This window comes from Pongo pygmaeus, chromosome 16 (genome assembly GCF_028885625.2).
Source record: "Pongo pygmaeus isolate AG05252 chromosome 16, NHGRI_mPonPyg2-v2.0_pri, whole genome shotgun sequence".
Lineage (NCBI taxonomy): Eukaryota > Metazoa > Chordata > Mammalia > Primates > Hominidae > Pongo > Pongo pygmaeus.
In genome coordinates, this window is record NC_072389.2 from 19376008 (window position 1) to 19401892 (window position 25885).

Sequence of the window (25885 nt, forward strand, 5' to 3'; positions counted from 1 at the left end):
TTTCTGCCACAGTTGCTTCACCTCTCCTCCCTCAAACCTCACCTTCTCCTCATGGGCCTTCTGTCCGACTTGGGGTATTCCTAGTGGCCAGACGCACACCCTGGGTTCCAAACTGGGACACCAGGTTCCCCGCGGCCCAGCGCAAGGGCTGATGGGAAGACACTTTCTTCCTTGGGGACCCAGGCTCTATTTCTCTGCGGCGTCTTTTTTGTTTTGCCTTTCCCCAGGTGCCTCACCTTCCCCCCATGGGATTTCTGCCCGCCTTGAGGTACCCCTAGCGGGCCAGAGGCGCACCCTGGTTTCGAGCCAGGGACGCTAGGGTCTCCGGGGCTCAGTGTAGGGCTGATGGGTAGGGACGTTCGTCCGTGGGGTCCCAGGCGCCACTTCTGGGCGGCGCATTTTTTTTTCTCTGCCCCAGGTGTCTCACCTTTCCCTCATGGGCCTTCTGCCTTGAGGTACCCCTAGCAGGCCGAGGCGCACCCTGGGCTCGAGTCAGGGATACCAGAGTCCCCGGGGCGCAGCGCAAGCGCTGATGAGAAGAGTTTCTTCTGTGGGGCACCCAGGCTCCGCTTATCTGCTGCGCGGTTTTTTTTTCTCTGCCCCAGCTGCATCACCTTCCCCTCATGGGCCTTCTGCCCGCTTTTGGGTACCCCTAGCGGCCTGAAGCGCACCCTGGTCTCGAACCAGGAACGCCAGGGTCCCCTGGGCCCAGCGCAAGGGCTAATGGGAAGACACTTTCCTCCGTTGGGGACCCAGGTCCGCTTCTCCGTGGTGCGGTTTTTTTTGGGGTTTTTTTTTTCTGCCACAGATGCCTCACCTCTCCTTCCTCAAACCTCAGCTGCCCCTCATGGGATTTCTGGTTTCCTTACGGTACCCCTAGCGTGCCGGAGTCGCTTCTGGCCCTTGAACCAGGGTCGCCAGGGTCCAGGGGGCCCAGCGCAGGGGCTGATGAGAAAGCACTTTCGTCCATGGGGGACCCAGGCCCCGCTTCTCCTCGGCACGGTTTTTTGTGTTTTTTTTTTTCTGTCGCAGGTGCCTCACCTCTCCTCCCTCAAACCTCACCTTCCCCTCATGGGCCTTCTGCCCGCTTTGGGGTACACCTAGCGGGCCGGAGGCGCACCCAGGCCTAGAACCAGGGTCGCCTAGGTCCACGGGGCCCAGTGCAGGAGCTGATGGGAAGGCATTTTTTTCCGTGGCAGACCCAGGCTCCGCTTCTCCGTGGTGCGGTGTTGTTTTTTTTTTCTGCCACAAGTGCCTCACCTCTCCTCCCTCACAGCTCACCTTCCTGTCATGGGCTTTCCACCGGCGTTGGGGTACCCCTAGCGGCCCGAGGCTCTCCCTGGACTCAAACCAGGGACCCCAGGTTCCCCGGAGCCCAGCGCAGGGGCTGATGGGAAGGCACCTTCGTCCGTGGAGGACCCAGGTCCCGCTTTTCTGCAGCGCGTTTTTTTTTTTTTCCTCTGCCCCAGTTGCCTTACCTTCCCCTGGTGGGCCTTCTGCCGGCTTCTGGGTACCCCTAGCGGGCCCGAGGCGCACCTGGGGCTCGAATCAGGGTCGCCAGGGTCCATGGGGCCCAGTGCAGGGGCTGATAGGAAGGCACTTTCGTCTGTGGGGGACCCACGCCCCACTTCTCTGTGGCGCGTTTTTTTTTTTTTGTGACAAGTGCGTCACCTCTCCTCCCTCAAAACTCACCTTCCCCTCATGGGCTTTCTGCCCGCCTTTGGGTACTCCTAGCAGACCCGAGGCACACCCGGGGCTCGAACCAGTGTCACCAGGGTCCACAGGGTCCAGTGCAGGGGCTGATGGGAAGGCACTTTAGTCCGTGGGGGACCTAGGCCCCGCTTCTCCGCGGCGCGTTTTTTTCTTTCTTTTTCTGTGACAGGTGCCTCACCTCTCCTCCCTCAAAACTCACCTTCCCCTAATGGGCTTTGTGCCCCCAGAGCCACCCTTGGGGTGCACTTAGCCGAGGCGCACCCTGAACTCGAACCAGGAACACCAGGGTCCCCGGGTCCCAGTGCAGGGACTAATGGGAAGACACTTTCGTCCGTGGGGGACCCAGGCCGCGCTTCTCGGTGGCGAAGTTTTTTTTTTTTATCTGCCCCAGGTGCCTCACCTTCCCCTTAGGGGCTTTCTGCCCACCTTGGGGTACCCCTAGTGGCCCAAGGCGTACCCTGGGGTCAAACCAGGGACGCCAGGGTCCCCAGGGCCCAGCGAAGGGGCTGATGGGATGACACTTTCATCCGTGGGGGACCCAGGCACCGCTTCTCGGCGGCGCGTTTTTTTGTTTTTTTTTTTTCTCTGCCTCAGGTGCCTCACCTTCCCCTCATGAACCTTTTGTTCGCTTTGTGGTACCCCAAGCGGTCCCGAGGCGCACCCTGGGCTCGAACCAGGGTCGCCAGGTTCCACCGGGCCCAGCGTAGGGCCTGATGGGAAGGCACTTTCATCCGTGGGGGACCCAGGCTCCGCTTCTCTGAGGCGCGGTTCTGTATTTTTTTTTTTTTTCTGCCCCTGGTGTCTCACCTCTCCTCCCACAAACTTCAACTTCCCCTCATGGGCCTTCTGTCCGAGTTGGGTTACCCCTAGTGGCCCGAGGCGCACCCTGGGCGCGAACCAGGGATGCCAGGGTGCCTGGGGCCCAGCGCAAGGGCTGATGGGAAGACATTTTCGTCCCTGGATGACCCAGACACCGCTTAGCGGCGCTTTTTTTTTTTTTTCTCTGCCCCAGATGCCTCACCTTCCCCCTCATGGGCCTTCTGCCAGCTGTGGGGTCCCCCTTGCGGCACAAGGCTCACCCTGGTCTCAAACCAGGGATGCCAGGGTCCAGAGGGCCAAGCGCAGGGCATGATGCGAAGCAATTTCGTCCGTGGGGGACCCAGGCCCCGCTTCTCCACGGCGCGTTTTTCTTTCTCTGCCCCAGGTGCCTCACCTTCCCTTCATGGGCTTTCTGCCCTCCTTGGGGTACCCCTATCAGGCCAGAGGCACACCCTGTGCTCGAACCAGTGTTGCCAGGGTCCACGGGGCCCAGCGCAAGGGCTGATGGGAAGGCATTTTCATGCGTGGTGGACCCAGGGCCCCCTTCTCCGTGGCGCTTTTTTTTTTTTTTTTTCTGCCACAGGTGCCTCACCTATCCTCCCTCAAAACTCACCTTCCCTTCATGGGCCTTTTGTCCGCCTTGAGGTACCCCTAGCGGCCTGATGCGCACCCTGGGGTGGAACCAGGGACGCCAGGGTCCACTGGGCCCAGCGAAGGAGCTCATGGGAAGGCACTTTCGTCTGTGAGGGACCCAGGCCCCACTTCTCTGCACGCGCGTTTTTTTTTTTTTTTTTTCTCTGCCCCAGGTGCCTCACAATCTACTTGGGAGGCTGAGTCAGGAGAATTGCTTGAGTCTGGGAAACCGAGGTTGCAGTAAGTCAAGCGATCACAGAACTGCACTCCAGCCTGGACAACAGAGTAAGAGTCCATCTTAAATAAAGAAAGAAACTAAAGACATAATAGGCATCACTGAAAAAGTTGGCATTACTTAATACATGGAAACATTAGGATGAATGATATAAAAGAACTAAAAATGAAAATAAGTATGCTGACTCCTCACACTTTCTTTGATCTCCATGATGAAATAAATACAATTTAAATACCAAGATATAATATACATATTAAATGAGTTTTGAGGAAGGTCAGTAAAAAGTAACCATGCATCTTGTATTAATGAACCAGATAACCTATTACATATGGTTTTAGCAGTAAGATTTGATAATATATGTATTTCATATTTCATAAGAAATATTTATACATGGATTTTTCTAATAAGATTTGATTATATGTATTTCATAAGAAATATTTAAATTATACATGGATTTTTCTAGTGGCTACTTCATCTCCCACTTCTTTTCATAGTACTGACTAGATTTTAAATTACTGATCATAATGTGTCTTAGTTCACTGAGATGATAAATGGCAAAACATTTTGAATTTAAATAAAGGACAGAAATTTTAAGTTTGATTTTTCCACTAAGCTGAGCTACCTTCCAATTAGATTATTTAAGATCTCACAAACAAAATAGTATCACAGCAGGACATAACCTCAGGATTCCTTTTCACTTCAAAGTTTTTTACTTTCAAAACTCCAACCTTTACACTATATTGATATAAAAGGCGGCAAGACCCATAGACGGGAGGTAATGTTATAAATGTACGAATCTCTTATCTATATTTAGATTTATACTTTACATAAAGATGTTCCCAAAACAGAAATAATATTATTAGAAATGCTAAAATTGAATTTCATTAATAGCTAATTTAGATGATAATTATGAGAAAAAGCATGTATTACACTTCATTGTACCTTAAATTTTTCCCATACCTTCATTCACTAGATTCACCATCAATTCAAAATTAGATAACCCATGAAGGAGCTCATGTATATGTATATATACTGATGAAGCACTACTATGTTACTTCTGGAATAAAAATTAATGCTTATCTATATAACTTTCCCATTAAAATCCCCAAGCATGGCAATGTGTATAGTCAAAATAGCTACTAGAATTTATTTTTAAATTCTTGGAGATATAATTCTAAGATATAACAGTAAATTAGAGTCTGGCACATAAGTTTTTTTTTAAATAAAAGAGAAACTATAAAAATGCACATGAAATTACACTCATTAGAAGAGATTTAATTTTTACATAAACTTGGATTTGCCACTAGTTAGAGTCCTCAAACATAAACTATATATAAATAAGGGTTAATGTCAATTAATATTATGCTAGACTTACGCCACGACAAAAGCATCATAAAATACCACTCTTTAAGATATAAATTATGTAATTGCTAATAAATATTATTCTTCTGAATAATTTTACCCTAGTAATTTTCTTCAACCTGACAGGGTTTCATGGACAATTTGAACCATGAGTATATGCAAATGTAAGGTCAGGATTCATATTTTCCCTCAACTACATATTATAATCACTATGCTATCTTTGTTAAGAATTTTCTATTTATTGTCACAAAAGGCATTCCTTTATGATATAACAACCTAAGTGTCAGGGTTTTTATTTATTGTATAAATATCTATCTGCATTAGTTCTAAAAATTTATTAGCACTTTAAGGGCAGAACCCAAATACTGTAATACATTTACACAGCATGAGTACATCATGCATAGTCTAAGTGTGTATAAAATACCAGCAACTGCACATGTAAAGAAAACTTACCAGATAGTTGTTTCCACTTGACTGTCATTGAGCTGCCGATTATCCAATTGGGGAAACAGTGGAAAAAGCACTTGAATCTGTCCAATTGAATGAATTGCACTATGAATTGAATGTGTTACTACTATCCCTTTCACATCCTATGTCTAAAACCAAAAATGTTTATTAAAACTTCTATAGAATGATTTTCATCACTATTTCCTTGGTCCAAATACCTTTATAAGGGAATTAAATAACATAGTTGGACATTTTTTAAGCTTTCAATTATTTTTATACACATATAAGACAGAAAAGTGAATACCTTTGCTAATCACTTTTAAATTTCAAATATTAGGTTGAGACATTTTTACACTAAAAATATAAAGTTAAAATCAAATGTTATTTTAAAATCAGAAATACTATTGATGGATTTAAAGACAAGTAATTTTAATGTTACAGAATATTAGTAATAGAATCTTAAAGCAAAGTATGTTTTTATATCTAACTAACTTATTCAGTTAATTGATTTAATTTGAAAGGCTGTATAATATATAAGATAATAGATATGACAGATTTCCTACTAAGGAGACAAGGCCAGGGTAGAGCACATTGCTACAGAAAAGATAGACATTCTTTAAAGTTTCACTTAAAAGATCTGCAAAAGCCAAAAAGAAACAAAAAGTCACAGATTTGTAGATGAGCAATGTTTGATATATAAAATAAAGATACTGTTAAATTCTGACAACATGAAAACAAAGCCACGATTCACCCACCTGAAGCATTAGAGCATGTTGGGAATGCACAAAAATCGATGCATCCCCTTTTGGTGATGATTCCAGGCAGAGTTGAGCATCAGTGGCCCTAGCATTATATGTAAAGGCAATGCTACTTGGAAGTTTCCCATCATATAAAACCTGTTTATGATGTTCTGCCAATTGAATATCACTCTCAGATTTAAACTTGAAGGTACTCTGAAAAAATAAAACTAAGGTAAACACTCTTTTTAAAAGCAACAATTAAAACGCAAAAGTTTTAAAGCAGAGAAACATTTGCAATAAGAAAGTACTTGTGTACCTTTCATGTGTCAGGGACTATTCAGTGGTGTTACTTACTTTGTTATTGTCACTTCAGTTCAATGAGAGTTAAGTTTTATTATGCCAATAAAGATACTCAGATCTTCATTTTCTAATTTAAAATTTTTGATTACTGGCAAAATCATTTCATTAAAAAAAATCAAACCTGATATTATATATAATAGGATTTTACTTGACTACATCATAGTATAAGTTTAATTTTTCTTGTTAACACTTTAAAAAGTATTTATGTAAATAAACAGTGCCTGACACATGAATTACTTATAAAAATGACTATCGTTTGAGGCTACAAAAAGTTAATATACAAAAATATTCATATCTTTACTAAAAAGCAAATCAACCTATGAAATACCAATGCTACTCAACAATAATATCACAATATACATACTAAACTCAGAAGAGAAGTTTGTTAAAACATGTTATTACTTTTTATGAAAGACAACTAAACATATGCCATCTATAACAAGAAAGGTATTGTTAGACGTGGTTAAAATTGCTCTGAAGATATGAGTCTAATAATGATAAATGATATTTAACCTTTGCAATAATCACATATCAGTATTACTATTACTTTCAACTTACAACTATGATAGCTTAATGTTAAGAAATTAAGATGTAGAAGGGAAGGGGCCAGCATGTAATTCTAAGTCTTCTGATTTATAGTCCATATTCAATGTATCATTAGTGAAATCATCTTAAAATCCTGACTCTGCCACTAATTATCTTTTTCAAGCTTAGGAAGTCATTTAGCTGATGTGGCTCCAATTTTCTCACTCATTGTTATAATAAGATTAAATCAAATGTCCCAAACTCAAGTTTTCACAGGAGGCACACAGACACACATGTAAGTGAATTGGGCCAGGTGGGGACTTCCTCAAACTCTCAGAGAATGTTTGTCCTTTCTAAAAGTGGCCCCTACTGCTCAGCTCAAGTCAATTGTTCAATGTTGCTAATTCTTCCATATTTTTCAAGAGAAACATGAAATCCAAATTTTTATCTAAAAGCTCTATATTTTAAAATTTAATTCAAACATTTTAACACTGTGAAGACCAATCATGTCAGTTTTTACTTCTGGACTAGTGTGTAGAGACTAATACGAAACTGGATGCAAACTATTAATTATTAGGCATGTGTCAAGACAAGAGCAACAAGAATAATTAAAAATTTGTGTATGCTGTAGCCTGAAGTATTTCATTGATAATACTTTTTTTTTGAATGAGGAGGGTAGTGTTATCACTAGAATGCTTAAGAATTCAGCATATCTGCATTCAAAAAAACAATGACTGAATTAAAACACACACAATATGTAGTTAAACACTGAAATCAGCTTTCCGTGACTGCATTTTACCACTGCTAAAACATTTGTACATTCCATTGTCTAGAACAAAACTCTTGCTTTCATTTTGTTCATACTGCTTACACTGGAATTAACAAGTTTTAATTAATATATTATCTTAAAAGATTTAAACTCATTTTGTGGAAATGTAAGATGTCTAATAAAACCTATTCTTATTTGGAAATACATTGGTCTTAGTTTTTCTGAGTCCATGATACATACCATACCTTATTTTGGTTTGTAGGAGGAAAACAAGTTTATGTAGTTAAATCTAACACTTTTAGGTTAAAAAAGTGTATAATGTAATTTAAACATAAACATAGAATCCATTAAATAAAGATAATTTTCTTATCTTCCCTTATTCGTAGTATTAGGTTATTTCTATGTCTCTTAAATTTATATATAAAGGTGGACATGTGCAATGGCTCACACCTGTGATCTTAGCACTTTGAGAGGCCAAGGTGGGAGGATCACTTGGGGCCAGGAGTTTGAGATCAACCTGAGCAACACAGAGAGAGACCCCATCTCTACCAAAAAATTAAAAATTAGCCGAGTGTGGTGTCACATGCCTGTAGTCCCAGCTCTTTAGGAGGCTGAGGTGGAAGGATCACTGGGCCCAGGATTTTGAGGCCACAGTGAGCCATGATCATACCACTGCACTCCACCCTGGGTGACAGAGTGACACCCTGAATCTAAAAAAATTTAAAAAGAAAAAATTTTACATAAAAGTATAAGCCTTTATATAAATATCAATATTTATTGTATTATTTCTTTCAGAAGGATTTTCAGAGGAAGAATTCGTATATAAAACTGTATGAATAAGACATGGATGAAAATGAGGAGTGATTGCAAATAGGTAGGTAGGATCCTTCTGGGGTGATAAAAATGTTCTAAAATTAATTTGTAGTGATGTCTGCACAACTTTGTAAGTTTATAAAAAATAATTGACTTGTACACTTAACATTAATGAGTTGTATGGCATGTAAATTACACTTCAATAAAACTGTTATTATAAAAAGAAAAGAAGGTATGAATATATTTTGTACTAATTATACTCAAATGAGTAGAGTATGATGCATGCTTTTCAATATGGATCACTTCAGCATAACAAAGAAGGTGGGTAGAGCAAAGTTATACTGAGCTAAGGAAATGACTCCAAGTGGTAACTGAATCCACAGAAACAAATGAAGAGATTCAAAATGATAAATGAGAAGATCAATATAACAAAATCTACAAACATACACTGTATCTCCTTTCTTCTCTTAGCTTCTTTAAAAGACACAATTATGTGAAGTAATAATTATGTCATGTTGGGTTTGTAACATATACAGATATTACATGTATAACAATAATGTCACAAAAAAACAAAACGAATAGAGCTATATAGAAGTAACATTTATATAACTCACTAGGATAAAATTAGTATAAATCTGAGGCTGATTCCAGTGAGTTAAGATGTATATGGTAAGGCCTAGTGCAATCACTAAGGAAATGTTTTTGTAAGTGAAAAAAATTATTTAAAAATTGAAAATGCTATATAAGAAAATAAGCACACAATCCAAAGAAAGCAGTAAAGAATAAATAAAGAAATAAAAAGAACATGAGACACATAGCTAACAAAAATTAAAATGACAGGCGGAAACCTAACTATCAATAATCACATCAAAGATGAATGAAATAACCAATCAAAACAACAGGCAGAGATTGTCAGACTGGATAATAAAGTAAGATTCAATAGCATACTGTTTATAGAATAGTCAAAGATAAAAACATATTTAAAGTAAATAAAATGGGAAAAATATCAATAAATCACAAGAAAGCTGGAATGGCTGTGCTAATATCAGACAAAATAGACTTTAAAACAAAATATATTACTAGATATTAAAAAGACATTGGATAATGATAAAAGGGCCAATCATGAGGAGGATATAGCAATTGTAAACATATGTGCACCTAACAGCAGAGTGTCAAAATACATGAAGAAACATCTGAAGAAATGAAGGGAGAAATAGACAAGTTAACAATAATAGTTGGGCACTTCAATACTCAACTTTCCATTCATAAGATCAAGAAAGAAACTGAAGATTTGAACAAAAACCAAACAGAACTAACAGACGACTCTAGAACACACCATCCCAAAACAGCAGAATACACATTCTTCTGAAGTACACATAGCTGGGCTCAGTGGCTTATGCCTGTAATCCCAACATTTTGGGAGGCTGAGGTAGGAGGATCACTTGAGGCCAGGAGTTCAAAACTAGCCTGAGCTGGCAAGACCCTGTCTGTATAAAAAACTGAAAAATTAGTCAGGCACAGTGGCTTGTGCCTATAGACCCAGCTACTCAGGAGGCTGAGGCAGGAGGATCGCTTGAGCCCAGAAGTCTAAGACTCCACTGTGCTAGGACTGCACCACTGCACTCCAGCTTAGGTGACAGAAGGAGAGACCCTGTTTCCAAAAAAAATGTACACACAAAACATTCTCCTGGATAGACCAAACTCAGGTCATGAAACAAACCTCAATAAATTCATGAAGACATACAAAGTATATTATCTGTCCAAACTGGAATGTTAGAAATCAATAAGCTGGAAACCATCATTCTCAGCAAACTATCGCAAGGACAAAAAACCAAACACTGCATGTTCTCACTCATAGGTGGGAACTGAACAATGAGAACCCGTGGACACAGGAAGGGGAACATCACACACCGGGGCCTGTTGTGGGGTGGGGGAAGTGGGGAGGGATAGCATTAGGAGATATACCTAATGTAAATGACGAGTTAATAGGTGTAGCACACCAACATGGCACATGTGTACATATGTAACTAACCTGCATGTTGTGCACATGTACCCTAAAACTTAAAGTATAATAATAAAAAAATTAAAAAAAGAAATCAATAATATAAGGGAATTTGAGGAATTCACAAATATGTGGAAATAAACACATTCATAAATAACCGATGTGTCAAAGAAGAAATAATCAAAAGGGAAATTACAAAATATTTTGAGATGAATAAAGGCACAAATACCAAAATATAAGCAGTTAAGGCACTTAGAAACTTGTATCTGTAAATGTTTGTATTTAAAAACAGGACTTCAAATCAACAACTAAACCTCCCACCTTACGACCCTGGAAGCAAAAAACCAAACTAAACATAAAACAAGCAGAAAGAAAAAAATAAAAAGAATTATAGAAGAACTTAATGAAATAGAGAATAAGAAAACAACTGTGAAAACAAAATAAAATCAAAAGCCAGTTCTTTGAAAAGATCAACACTACTAACAAGCCTGTACCTAGATTAACATATTAATATTATTATCTCAACAGATACACAAAACATATTTGACAGAATCTAACACTTTTTATAAGAAGCATTGAACAAACTAGCAGTAGAATGGAACTTTTAACTACCAAAAAAAGCATCTATAAAAAACCTACAGCCAACATAGTGCAATTTGTTGCAGGATGTCAGAGCATAAGAAGGGTAGCAAGCATAGGTAGGAGAGCTGCCCAGTTCATGATGTCAGAATTCTAAGAAAGTGATAAGGCATCTACCTGAAACAACAAGGAAGAAGCAAGTGGGTTGTGCCTTGACATAAAGTTTCTGAGTATGTGCAAGGTAAGGAAGGTTAGGTACACTAAGGGCTTCTCTGTGTAGAGAGTCAGAGCCTGAAAAGGATGAGAAGGCATCTGCCTGAGAGGAGACGGCAAACCATGGGAGGCAGCTGGGTCTAGAGTGGGGGTTGAAAATCATTCATTCAGTGTGTGGCTTGGCATGTTGGAGCTTGGGCAGGCAGAGGAGGGCATCCTCACAGGGGGGTGCCTGGCTCAGGTTGTTGTAGCCTGAGGAAGATGAGAAAATATGCACAAAGGGAAGCAACCAGGCAAGGGAAGGCACACCACCAGCAGGGCAGGGAGCACATTGCCTAAAGAAGTAAGCCAGAATGGGGTGTCAAGAATTCGAGAGAGAGGGTAGCATCTGAATAAGAGGGCTGCCCAGCAGGAGGTAAAAAACCCTGGGGCTCCAGAAGGATATAGGGAAGGCATCAGCTCAACAGCCGAGCTCAGTGTATTGTGCTAGAACTGAGGAAGGGTTAAGAGGGCATCCATGATGGAAGGTAATCAGAAAAGAAGCCAACCCCTGCCTCAGGTGAAGAGGGCATCCATATGGAAAATGAAGGAAAGACTGAGAAGCTGTTTGATGCATTATAATGTAAATGCAGTAAACTGGATCTTTATACTATAAAAGATATTATACAACAATTAGCAAAATTTTAATAGGGTCTGAGAATTAAATGGTAGTAACAAATCAATGCTAATCTCTCGATTTTATGTTACAGAATAATTATGTGAAAGAATGTTCTTGTTTGTAGGAACATAACATTCAGGAATGATGGAGCATCATGTCAGTAGTTACTCTCATGGTTCAGGAAGAAAACTGACTGGCATAGTGCTTGTAGCTTTTCTGTAATTTTTATTTTACTTTTAAATTTTAAAATGAGAGAGAAAGAAGGATATAAAGATTTCAGAGAAAGTGAAATAAAATAAGTGATTTAAGAGAAATGTTAAAGATAAGCAAAGTAAATAAACACACATAGTCAAGTCTCTGGAGAAGAAAACCAAAGCAAGGAAATAGAAAAAATTCTAGAAGTATAGTATAAGAACAATTTCTTAAAATATGAAAAGATGCAAACTACATATGAAAGTGCACACCACATACCTGAGAAATTAACTCAGAATGACCAACATCAAGACATATCTACCAAAATTACTAGATTTAAGGAAAAAGAAAAAAATCCTTTGAACATCTAACGAGACTAAGTGCCTTGTAATGGGGAAGATATTACATTGTCAACAGACTTTCAATACTAACACCTCATGCCAGAGAAAAATTAGTAGCAATTTAAGACATCCAAAGAAAGAAAAGTCAAGGATTTTATAGCCAGGCAAAATGACTTTCAAGTAAAAAGTATAAAACCCCTTACAAACTAGTATCAAAATGCATTTCTCAAGAAATACTGTTTCCATGAACTCTTCCTGAGGAATCTACTACAGAAAGAGCTAAAACACAGCCAAAACACATCAATATAAGGAAATAATATAAGCCTTAAACATACAGGTACTTATAGGACTATGATTAAATAAGAGTTAAGAGAGAATGGTATGTAGTAACTGTGCGTGCTCACAATGTAGATAAGACCTTGTATTAGCTTGCTGGGTCTGCTATGACAAAGTGCCAGAGTCTGGATGGCTTAAATAAAAGAAGTTTATTTTCTCATAGTTCTGGAGGCTGTAAGTCTGACATATGGGTGTAAGCAGGGTATTCTTCTGAAGACTCTCTCCCTTGCTTTGAAGACAGCCTGACTATCTTTTCTTCCCTGTGTCTTCACATGGTCTTTCTTTTGCATGTGTCTGAGTCCTAATTTCCTCCTCTTTATATGGATAGCAGTTATATTGGATTAGGACCCAATAACCAAAATGACCTCACTTAATTACCTCTTTAAGACCCTGTCTCCAAAAACAGTCACATTTCAGGCTACTGAGGGTGAGAATTTTAATCAGTTTTAGGGGAACATAATTCACCTTGTAACATATGCCTCAACTATTCTAAAAATGGCAAGAGACAGAATGAAGAGAACACATGCAAAAACAAATTAACTGTACTTTCAGTAATTATAACAATTGGGCATTATCGGTATTATTATTCTGAGACTGTTCTTTATGTATAATTATGGGATTTTCTAATCTATTATCCTGTGTAATTGACAATCAGTATCCTCAATGAAGAAAGGAGATTTAACTTCAAGTAGGTCAAGCTGAAACGCCACTCTCTCCTGCTTTTTCTCCTTATTCCCTTGCTCTCCTCTTTCTCCTTTGCTGGTTCCTCTGCATCTCCTCAACCTACAAACACTGGCTTTCCCAAGGACTCATTTCTCAGGTATCTTTTTCTCTGAACTCACTTCATTGGTACCTAAATCCAGTCCTTTACCTTTAAATCCTGTCCATATCCTGCCAATGCCAAATTTCTGTCTCCAACCTAGATGTCACCTCTAAACTCCAGACTTACTTCATTTTTCCATTAGATGTTTATCGAGCATCTCAAACAACTATGCCCATAACCTATGTCCATAACCTAATATTTGATCTTCTCTGCCAAAACTTATTTCTTCATAGTCCTCACATCTCAGTAAATGACAACTCCATCAGCTCAGTTCTTCGGGCTAAAATTCATGGGGTTACTTGCTCCTCTCAATCCTCACTTGCTCCCTTACCCCATGCTCACAGTGACAGAAAATCCTACTGGCACTACCTCCAAAGTACATCCAAAAGCTGCCTTTTAGAGTCTTAGATATTTTAGATATGCTTTATCAAAAATCTCATCAAGTCTCAATACTTTCCAGAGCTCTTTCACTAAATAACTGCAACAGCCCCCTAACTAGTCTCCCTATTTCCACATTTTCTCCCTATTTACCATAGTAACCAGAGTGATCCTTTTCAAATTGGTACAGGCCAGGACACTCAAAACTTTTCAATGGCTGTTCCTCTCATTCAAGAGCAAAAACAAAATCATAACAATCCTCTGAAAGCATATAGTTGTTCTCTGAATTAATCTTCTTTGACTCTCTCCCTTGTTCCTTCTGTGACAGTCACAGGAAAACATAGTCACAGTGTTCTTCAATCTGTGAAGTGAGCTTCGGCTAATGGCCTTCATTCTTGTTCTGGCATTTACCCTTAAAGCTCTTCCCCGGATATCCACTTGGCTAGCATCAACTTCCATCTTTTTTACCTGCTTTGTGTGTCTCATAGCTCTTATCACCATATAGACACTGTATATTTTTATTTTGTCTTGTTATCTGTCTTCTCCCATGATACTGCACACCCTGCTCCTCCAAAATACAGGCATGGGGTTTTTGTTGGTTTTGTGTAATTTTTATATCCCTAGCATCTAGAACAGTGCTCAACTGTTTAATAAAAGAATGAATGGATGAATTAGTGAAGGCTAATTATTTGTATTTAGTTAGCATTGATTTATTTTGTTTTTCCTTTCAATTGGGCTTTTGTTATCTTTAATTTGAAAGAGGGGTCTACAGCATATGCTGTGGGTAAATGAAATACTGGATACATACTTACCTATCATTCAAGAAAAGACATGCAATTTTGGCTTTGTTAATTTTGTTTTAGCCATTGAATTGTAGTCAACATCATTCTATCAAGACACGTTGCAAAATACAGTAATTTTTCAACGACATAGTTGCATTTATAGCCTCTCCCCCAATCTTTCTGTTAGTTATCATATGTATTACATATATATACTCCTAATCATTCAGGTTTTCTTCTTCAGTCAGTAATGAGAGTCAAGTAACAATGAATTTTTAAAATTTTCTTTCAAAAGACTTAAAGAATATTTTCACTGGATAAAAAATAACAGGTTGACAGATTTTTTTCTTCCTTTCAGAACTTTAAAGATTTTGTTCCACCTCTATGGCTTCCCTGCTTTCTGATGAGATGTGTACAGAAATTCAAATTATTGTTCCCTTATCAATGTCTAGTTTTCCTCTGTCTGCTTTCAAGATTTTCTCTTTGTCTTTGGTTTTCCACACTTTGACTGTAATGTGCCTACTTTTGTTCTCTTTGCATTTTTGTTTGGAGTTTTCAGACTTTCTTCAATCTATAAATGTAAGTCTTTCACCAAATCTGAGAAGTTTTCTATCATCATTTATTCAAATATCTTTTCTGGCTCTTTCTCTTACACTGTGCCTATTAGACCTTTCAAAATTGTCCCATACATCTCGAGGGTTCTATTTTTTCACCCCAATCTTTTGCAACTCTCTTCAAAGTTTCTATCAACCTATATTCAAGTTCATTTACTTCTCTATAATATTAATTCTGCTAATAAGACCATACAGCTTATTTTTAATTCTGATATATTTTTCAGTTCTAGAATTGCCATCTGATTTTGTTTTCTTTCATGGCTGATACTCCCTATCTCTTAATTCATTGTAAGTAAATTTTTCTCTACCTCACTAGTTACAATAGACCTCATGTGATATTTCCAACATGTGGGTTATCTTAGAGTTGGTATATGATGATTTTCTCCTCCCTTGAGAACAAGTCACATTTTCCTGACCATTTTTAGAATAAGTACTTTTGGATTATATGCTAAATAGTGTGACTATTACTCTGTACAATATTGTAGAGAAGCTTTCTGGCCAGAAAGTTTCCTATAAAAGCAAAAAATAGGGATATCAGACCATGCAGACTGACTGTTCCATATTTTGACTACCCTCCAAAGCTCGCCCGCTTTTATTCAATCTCCACAACCCTCAGATAGATGTTATCTATATTATGTGCAGAGTTTACAAATGGTTATTTGTGAGAAGATCAGTTTGTTAGGAGCTCACCCCTCCATACAAGTACTGGAAATCCTCTGAAGTGATTTTTAATTTTGGAGGTTGTGTTATACTTTTTTTCTTATCAGTTAGAACTTTATGATATAGCAAATTATAAAAACCATTATACTATCATATTCATAAATAAAGGAGAGAACTCAAAGCTAAATTTTCAAATATCTGGCCATGAAGACTAACTGCCTGCCACACGGGATTAACAGAATAATGAGAAAATGTCTAGTAATAATTATAAAATATAAAAACTTTGTTGAAATCTGATTGGCAAGCTTATGTCAAAGGGCCACCTCGTACACAATCTTGAAGACATTGAATAACCCCAAACAGAGATCCACAGTAAACTTATCTGGTAGTTAAGTTTTACTATACTAGACAAATCTACAGTGAGATTTTCTGTATTTTAAATATTTTCTGTATTTCTGTATTTTCCAAAGTGAATAATTTATGTAGTTAATAACTGATACCCTAACTTATTTACTGTTTCCAGAAAATATCCAAGTACAGAATATTTACTGATAAGCTGCCATGCTCAAAACCAAATATCGACAGAAAAAGATTTACATAGCACTGCAGTGACCAAAAAGTCAAAATCATTTGTGACAGGCTCCATTGAATATATAGTTTGATGGCATTATTTGAAGGTAGAATTAACTTATTTTATTAATTTTGAAGCCCATATGTTGACATGCTATCTACACTAAGCTCAGAAATCATAAATATTGTCTGACCATTACAATGAAAGAAAGTTCCATGTAACTGAAGGCAATAAATATAAATACTATGTTATTATGCAACACTAAGTAATTTAAACTCCATTTGTGATTTATCCAAATGTCCATTAGTTATTATATTCTCTACACCTTAAAAATTCCACCGTAGCCCTCTACCCCTTTGCTCACAGTGACTTTAGCAAGATAATTGTGACTGTAATGTGTGAACTACTCAGCTTTTCTTCTGTCAAAACACAATCAGATTGTGTTTTGCATTCCTCATTTGCATTCCTCCTTCTGAATTTCTAAAAAAAAAAAAAGCTTTTTAATATAAAAAATTTTTGCTGATGCCTGTTATGATGCAATTGTACTTATAGTATTTACAAATTAAGAAAATGCATGTACCTGTGGATTTATCATCAACCCCCACTAACAACAAGGGGTGCAGTAAGCTGAGAACTTTCAAAACTTAGTAAAATACTATCTGATGTAATGCCCAAATTTACAGGTATATCTCTTAAAAGTTCTGACTTTAGGTACTCTACTGTTTGTTAGGATACTGAGGATACACTATGTCACATGAGCTGTGCACACATGATGACCGGGTTACTGCTCATTATCACTGTTGTTAAAAAGAATGACAAGAAAGACGTGTGAAAAGAATACTACAAACTACAGAGTTTGCAAAGCTGTTCAGGACAGTTTGCTTCTCTGTGAATAGAAGAATCACAAAATTGCTTATATTCAGCCCTTTTCCTTGATGTTTCCAGGAAGCTCCCATCAATTCTGAAATTTCACATTAGCAATCGTATTGGATTTGTACTTTCTTGATATTATACCTTTTTATATTTCATTTGTTTGCTTGTCACTCTATTTAATATCATTCTATTACAGCTTAAAAAGACACTGCAAGTATTTTATGAAAAAACTCAAAGAAGTAGGAAAGAAAAGCAGGCAGCATATTAATAAAAAATGTGAACTACAAAAATATTTCTATACAAGAACAACAATGGCAGAACCATGATGCAAACCCAACAAAAAGACCCATGAAAGAAAAAGTAGCTGGACAAGCACAAATTCATTTCTAGAGATAGTAAGACAAAAACAAAAATGATATGGAAAATATATGATAGCAAGTATTGTTACCTTGACATAAAAATAATAGCATTATTATCCTTCAATATTATTATGGTTATTAAAGTCACTGAGAAAAAAATCTTTTGAGTAAATTCAAACTTTCCTCTCTCTCTATATATATATATGTGTATATATGCATACGTACATGTATATATGTGTATATATACATACGTATATATGTGTGTATATATATGTATATACACATATATACATATATACATATATATATACACACATATATATATAGTGTGTGTGTATATGTGTATATATATATATGACAAAAATAAAAAGAGAAATACCAATGCAAAAATACAAAGGCCAAAGGGGGAATTTTTTTTAATGTTTTTCCTTTCCATAGCACAATCTTCACATTAATTATTTAAATTGAGTTCAATAAAAAAACCACACTTCCATACAAGACTTCCATACTCCTTCAGAATTATAAACACTTTGACTATAATGTGAAATTCTCTTTCGGCTCCAAGTAGTTTGAGACTTCACAATTCCCAACATGATTTAAACACAACCCTTATATATTCCCCTAGCCACATTTAAAACTAACTCGTATGTGCATGCTGTGTCTTGCCTAGAGTATTTTTTCTTAAAGTTTAAAAAACAAAAAGAATATGATAAATTACATTACATAATTAGTTTTGCTAAATTAGTTTACTCACTACTGTACCTACTTCCTCGCTGCAATTAAAGCAAAAATATAAACTAAAATTAAATAATTTCAGGCCCATGAAATATATTATCTTAAATTCCTTCTAAATCTTTAACTTTTCTTTCCAAGTTACCAGTAATATTAACAAGTTCTTTACTATGTTCATTATGTAATATATATTTCAAATTTTTGTATTTTAAATACTACATTAAGCAAAATAGTTTTATATGATTTATTATTTCAGAATTGTTAACAAAAGGCATGCTATCAATATTAGAAAATATTCTGAAGAATAAAAAAGTTTATAAAGAGAAAACCGTTGAGAAAAAAAGCCTCTTTGAACCGAAAAGAAACATATAATGAAAACTGGCTACATTCCAAAAATAGAAATGACTCTTAAAATGTATTAAAGATTTTCACTAAAAATTATATTACATCACGTTACATCTAAAACGCTCCATAGAATTTATAAAATTACAGTTCTTAGTACCTTCTATCTAGGTCCTAACTGATGAGTTGCAAATATCTGTGCTGGGTCGAGTGCTTCACCGAACACATACACGGCACCAGGTTGAGCACAGAATACCCTATTTACATCAGCAGTTTCTGATGATCCAAGAAAGCACTTGTCATAGCTCTATTTTTAGAAGTCATTAAAAAATGCATTATTTTTAATGATGAAAAGGTTTAAATCCTTAAATCAGCCTTTATGAATATTTTAAAATATAACAATTATAATAGAAGAAAACATCAATTAAGACTTTATTATTTAAATAATAAATGCCAGTCAAGTTTTTTTGGGAAAAGTGACCAATTATATGTTTTACACTTAGGTTTAAGCAAACAAACAATAGCCACCTACTTAATCTTCCGACTTACCACTTTTCAAATACTATAGTTAAAGACAAAAGAGCTTATAATTATTTATTTACAAACGTTAAAATAATTTAAAACTGTAACGATGTATAATGATCCATATAGAGATTGATCTGAATCAAGGGAATGACTATTCCAAAATGTAATCATGAACACATAGGGTCTAATTTTTTTATTCAACTTTATTTTTGAAATTATGAATCTATTCCTCTATTCCTCCATATTTAGTAAAAGACACAAGGAAAATAAATCCCCTCTCATGTATGAGTAGGAACTACACAGAATCAAATACACAGTAAAACTAAAATCTGCTGCTTAAAACAGATGGTACAGTGCTCTCCACGTTGAGGAATTCAGCACTGAAGAAGCCAAAAGCTTAACAAGATCTTTCCAGCCTCTACATCTTACACCCCACCCACCCAAACCAGGGAAACCAGTCATGGCTCAGTTCCCTTCCCCTATCCCCAAAGGCTATTTCACACCTTAGAATGAATAAGCAAGAATTATATATGTAAGAAGTACTTTTGGTCCTTCAATAAAGTAACAAAAAAAATTGTGAATGCGTACAAAGGCAAAAAGTACTGTAGTAATTAAATACCGAATCTTTAATTAGAGGTATAGGAACTTAAACTTTAACTGCATAAAGTATGTATATACGTGTCATTATCTAGAATTCTCCACTTGTTAGGGCACTATTACAAATAACCAAAAAACTAAGTCCTTTCTTTCCAAGATACTCTCTTATCATTGAATGAGTCAAGAAGACCACTGGGTCGTCATGTCCCTGTCCCTACTTCATCTTATAACATACAGGATCTAATTGTCAGGTATTTTAAATGTTAAGTCTCCACCCCAAAGCGACCAGCGGTTGTATGTTACATTTATTCAGTATACAAGCATTAGGACCCCTCTTATATTCAGAGCTCCTCCTATAACCTGTTAAATAAGTATACTTGGCCAACCCATTCAGCATAAATTCCTGTCTCATCCTTTCCTCCTTCAAAGTGCCTGCTTTTGGTCTCTGCTGAAGGCTATACTTCCCAGCCTGTCAGAATGGCCACCCTGCAGACTGCAACCCTTTCTAAGAAATAAAGTTTCCTTTCCAAATTTAAAAAAAAAAAAAAAAAAAAAAAAAGAAGACCACTGGGATTTCTACCACTCTATAATAAAAAGACTCTGGAGAGAAGATAAAAAGCAGAATTTCATCTGTGTATTCTAATTCTGAGAACAACATTCTATTAAATATTTATTGGTTGTGGCACAACCATGAGTTTCTACGGCAGGGAAAAGCAACTTTTTCTATAAAAGGACAGACAGAAAATATTTTAAACTTTGCTTGCCACACCTGGTTTCTGTCCCATTCTTCTTTGATTTTGTTTGTGTCTCAAGAAACAAACAAACAAACAAAAAACCTTTAAAAATTAAAAGCCAAGATTCTTAGGCCCCAGCTTACACAAAACCAGAGAAAGGAGGAGGGTCAGATTTGGCTTACAGGGTGTAGTCTGCCAAGACCCGATCTAGGGGACAAACTATGGACCATACACACAGTGCTAGTTAAAAGAATACAAGACAGGATAAGCAAATCCCTGCCCTTTGGGAAATTAAAGCCTAGAGAGATGCAAACAAAACTGAGAAATGAATTGTGTTTAAGAGCTAAGTTCTTATAAAACCAGGTATGCTTGAAGGGTTGTATATTATTGAGCTTGGAGGTACTTTCACCATTAAAACAAACCTTTTACTTTGGCTCGGAGAGGCTGGAATGTAGACAATGGAAAGCTGCAAGTAGAGAAACCGTAAGTACCCTTGAGGTTTTAATTCGAGTTGTTCTCTACCTAGAATCCAACTGTGTCATTTCTTCCACTGCTAACATACTGGTAGAAACTCATATAATCTGTTTGTTTTATTGCAATAAGCCATTTAAGTCATCTTCCTGCTTCTGTAATTTCCCTTCAAAATATTCTCAATACTGCAGGCAGACTGATGTGTTTAAAATATAAGCACACATCCCTTGTCTGCTGAAAACCTTCCAAGGATTTTTAAGCTGAGTAAGATGTGAAAGCCCAGGCCTTATGTTTGCTTATGAAGGCCAAAATGATTTCTGCCTAACCTCATCTCTTAATATTATTCTGCCTCTACCTCCCTCTGCTCCAGACAAACTGCCTTTTCCTTGAACTTTCCTATTCTGCCTCAAAGCCTTTGCACTCACAGTTCCCACTGAATAGAAGAAGTTCCCCACATACCTTGCTTGCTCAACTCTTCCTGCTAAAATCATCTCTGGACCATCCGGCTCCTCCCTTCCCTACAACTACACTTTCTGTATCCTCAATTTATTTTCTCCATAGCATTTATCACGATGTAATTACTAATAGTGACTATATGTTATACTTCCGTTTAGGGTCTTCTTTCTATATATAAATAAGGGTTAAACCACATTTTTTAGTGCTTGATGCTGGAATAAATGGAAAAACAGAATACAGGATTCATGTTTTTTATCTAAAAAACTTCAAACTTTGGCCAAATGTTCCTGTTTTTGTATCACTAATCATGTCTTTTAACAATTTTCTTATACTAAATTTAACAATGAAAGATTCGTTTAATAAAAAAATAAACTTTCAAAGTTTTAAGTTTCTACCAAACTATTTTATTATTCAATTCATATTGTAATGATAGATCATACTCTCAAATTAAAACACAGACAGAAAAATACTTACATCATTTGTGTTAACATGCCAAGCCATATCACCATAAGATACCAGTTGTCCATTAATGTAACACTGAATTTCATTGTTCCTCCATCGATTGTAAATGTGGACAATGCTGATCATGTACCACTTAAATAAAAAAATTAAATATATCAATATATAATGTTTGGTTATTACGGTCTAAAATGCAATTATAACATTCATAAAACCCTACAAGACTATGCTGATGGGACCATTAATGATCATCTAATACCACTTCCTCAAGCTCCCCCTCCCATCCCTCATTTCACAGATGGTAGAAGTGGCACATAAAGAATATTCATGGAGAAGACAAGAACTACAGCCCTTTGACCTCCAGAGTGATATTCTTTCCACTATACCAAGATTCAAAATTGTGGAAATACAATTTATTTGTGTTCATTCATTTAAAATTTACATTGTGCCAGGCACTGCAGATACCCAAGGCTGACCAGTTCTCCTAGAATTTATGAGCTATAAAAGAAATATGTATGACACAATTAAACAAATGTAGAATTATAAATCATGATGATTACAGTGGGGAAAAAAAGAACAGTATAAACTGAAAAAGAATAAACTAGGATTCTACTTTGGATTGCATGGTCAGGAAAGATCTGTCAAAGAAACAACATTTTAGCATTTATAATATGATTTAGATAGTTTCAATTTCACAATTAAGATTTAGTAAATCAGTGGTAATTATATATTTAATAACTTAATAATGTGTGTTTATTAAGAATCAATGAATGAGTTCATATTAAGTGCCCATTTTATACTTACTGCTGTCAAACAGCATTTTAGGTATCTATTTTAATATGGATGGTTTGATTTCTGAAACAACCCTTAATCTCTTGAGAGTTAATATCCTAAAATAGAGAATATAGAAATATTTTTTTCTAAAGTATAGAAAAATACAAATGATTTATAAACATTTGAACAAGTATGCTTTCTGAAGTTAAGGGGAGAAAATTAGCTGGTTTCTCCCCTTAATGTGGATATTAAACCACAAGCAAGCTCCTTTCCCCCAGTCAGGTGGTCATGACTAGTGGGACAGAATTAGGCAGGCGCTGCAGGGAGGAGAAAAGTGACCCCTATGTCCCGATGGCAAGGACACAGATTTAAAAATTCAGCAGACCAGGCGCAGTAGTTCACGCCTATAATCCCAGCACTTTGGGAAGCCAAGGCAGGAGAACTACCTTGAGCTCAGGAGTTTGAGAAGAGCCTGGGCAACATGGCAAAACCCCATCTCTACCAAAAATTTTTTTAAAAAAGTAGCTGGGCATGGTGACAGATGCCCAGCTACTGCAGAAGCTATGGCTGGAGAATCCTTTGAGCCCAGAAAATGGAGGTTGCAGTGAGGCAAGATCTGCACTGCACTCCAGCATGGGCAATAGGCCCAGACCGTATCTCCAAAAAAATAAAAACAATTAAAAAATCAGCAAACCCTGGAGGTTGTTGGATCCTTCCCTTCCACCTGAAGCTTGGATGCAAGGCAGCCAAACTGGGGCCTGGTCCCAACACCCCACCTGCACTGGGGTTCCCCTTCCTCCCACAGCCAGAGCCTTCCTCTCTCTCCAACTACATGTGGGAAGTCTCCTTCAGAAAAAGTCCTAAAGCCTCCTACACTTTCCAACCTCAAAAGCCCTTGAGAAATGAGTACTACTATAAAATTAATGGTAAGATAGCAAGAAAGAAAAAAGAAAAGGAGTGAGAACCTAGCAGGAATACACAGAACATGCCAGAAAATGAAAGCTTCCGTACTCACCATGAAGGAAAAATGCCCCAAAGAAGCCGGGCCACAGAGAGGCCACACTGAAGCTCTGTCCTCAGAGTCAGCCAGGACAGGAGGTGTTTCTTCCCCAGGATGCAGCCTCAAGTTATCCCGAAGCTGCCACAGCACCCTGTAGCTCCTGAGAACACACGAGCTCTTCTGATTTAACATAGGCAAGTCAATAAATGTGATACACCACATAAACAAAATTAAAAGCAAAGTCACATTGTTGTCTCAACAGACACAGAAAAGGCATTTGACAAAATCCAGCCCCTTCATGATTAAAACCCTCAACAAAATATGCATAGAAGGGACATGCCTTAATGTAATAAAAGCCATCTATGACAAACCCACAGCCAACATAATACTAAACGGGAAAGTTGAAAGCATTTCCTCTGAGAACTGAAACAAGACAAGGATGCCCACTCTCACCACTTCTATTCAACATAGCACTGACAGTCATAACCAGAGCAGTCAAACAAGAGAAATAAATAAAGGGCATCCAGATCAGTAAACAGGAAGTCAAACCGTCACTGTTTGCTGATGAAATGATTGTATACCTAGAAAATCCTAAAGACTCCTCCAAAAAGCTCCTAAAACTGATAATTTCAGCAAATATTCAGGATACAAAATTAACATACCCAAATCAGTAGCTCTGCTATACCCCAACAACGTGCAAGCTGAGAATCAGATCAAGAATTCAACCCCTTTTACAATAGCTGCAAATAAAAAAATAAGTAAAATACTTAGGAATATACCTAACCAGGAGGTAAAAGAGCTCTACAAGGAAAACTACAAAACACTGCTGAAAGAAATCATAGATGACACAAACAAATGGAAACACATCTCATGCTCATGGATGGGTAAAATCAATATTGGAAAAATGATCATAATGCCAATAGCAATTTACAAATTCAGAGCAAATCCCATCAGTATATCACCATCATTCTTCACAGAACTAGAAAAGATAATTCAAAAATCCATATGGAACCAAAAAAGAGCCCGCATAGCCAAAGCAAGACTAAGCAGAAAGAACAAATCTGGAGGCATTACATTACCTGACTTCAATCTACACTACAAGTCAGCAAAACAGCATAGTACTGGTATAAAAGTAAGCACATAGACCAATGGAACAGAATAGAAAACCCAGAAATAAACCCAAATACTTACAGCCAACTTGCCTTTGACAAAGCAAACAAAAACATAAAGTGGGGAAAGGACACCCTATTCAACATATGGTGCTAGGATAATTGGCAAGCCACATGTAGAAAAATAAAACTTGATCCTCATCTCTTACCTTATGCAAAATCAACTTAAACCTGAGACCTGAAACCATAAAAATTATAGAAGACAATGTTGGAAAAACCCTTCTAGACACTGGCTTAGGCAAGGACTTCATGACCAAGAACCCTAAAGCAAGTGCAACAACAAAATGAAGATCAACAGGTGATACTTAATTAAACCAAAAAGTTTCTGCACAGCAAAAGAAACAATTAGCAGAGTAAACAGACAACCCACAGAATGGGAGCATATCTTCACAATCTATACATCAGACAGAGGACTAATATCCAGAATCTACAAGGAACTCAGACAAATTAGCAGGAAAAAAAATAACCCAATCCATTCAAATAATGGTCTAAGGACTTGAATAGACAATTCTCAAAAGTAGATATAAAAAATGGCCAACAAACATATGAAAAAATGCTCAGCATCACTAATGATCAGAGATATGTTAATCGAAACCACAATGCTGGGCCAGGTGCAGTGGCTCACAACTCACGCCTAAAACCCCAACACTTTGGGAGGCCGAGATGGGTGGATCCCGAGGTCAAGAGATCGAGACCATCTTGGCCAACATGGTGAAAACACATCTCTACTAAAAATACAAAAATTATTTGAGTGTGGTGGTGGGCACCTCTAGTCCCAGCTACTTGAGAGGCTGAGGCAGGAGAATCACTTGAACTCAGGGGGTGGAGGTTG

The 25885-nt window shown here is 37.5% G+C and overlaps 1 protein-coding gene across 3 annotated transcripts in view; it reads right to left on the minus strand.

Moving 5' to 3' along the window:
* Positions 1-1546: 1546 nt before the first annotated feature.
* Positions 1547-25885, minus strand: part of LOC129044530 (neurobeachin-like) — a 31881-nt gene continuing 7542 nt past the window's right edge. Inside the window, exons 2-6 of one of the 3 annotated variants that reach the window (XM_063652471.1) lie at positions 23900-24044; positions 22126-22245; positions 5965-6162; positions 5216-5292; positions 1547-3438 (exon numbers count right to left, since the gene is read on the minus strand). In XM_063652471.1, coding sequence (XP_063508541.1) covers positions 3411-3438; positions 5216-5292; positions 5965-6162; positions 22126-22245; positions 23900-24044 — 568 coding nt within the window. In that variant the 3' untranslated portion in view covers positions 1547-3410. Of the gene's footprint in view, positions 3463-5215; positions 5293-5964; positions 6163-22125; positions 22246-23899; positions 24882-25885 lie in introns of those variants that run through there. The other 2 variants (XM_063652470.1, XM_054502477.2) reach the window with 2 other exon arrangements.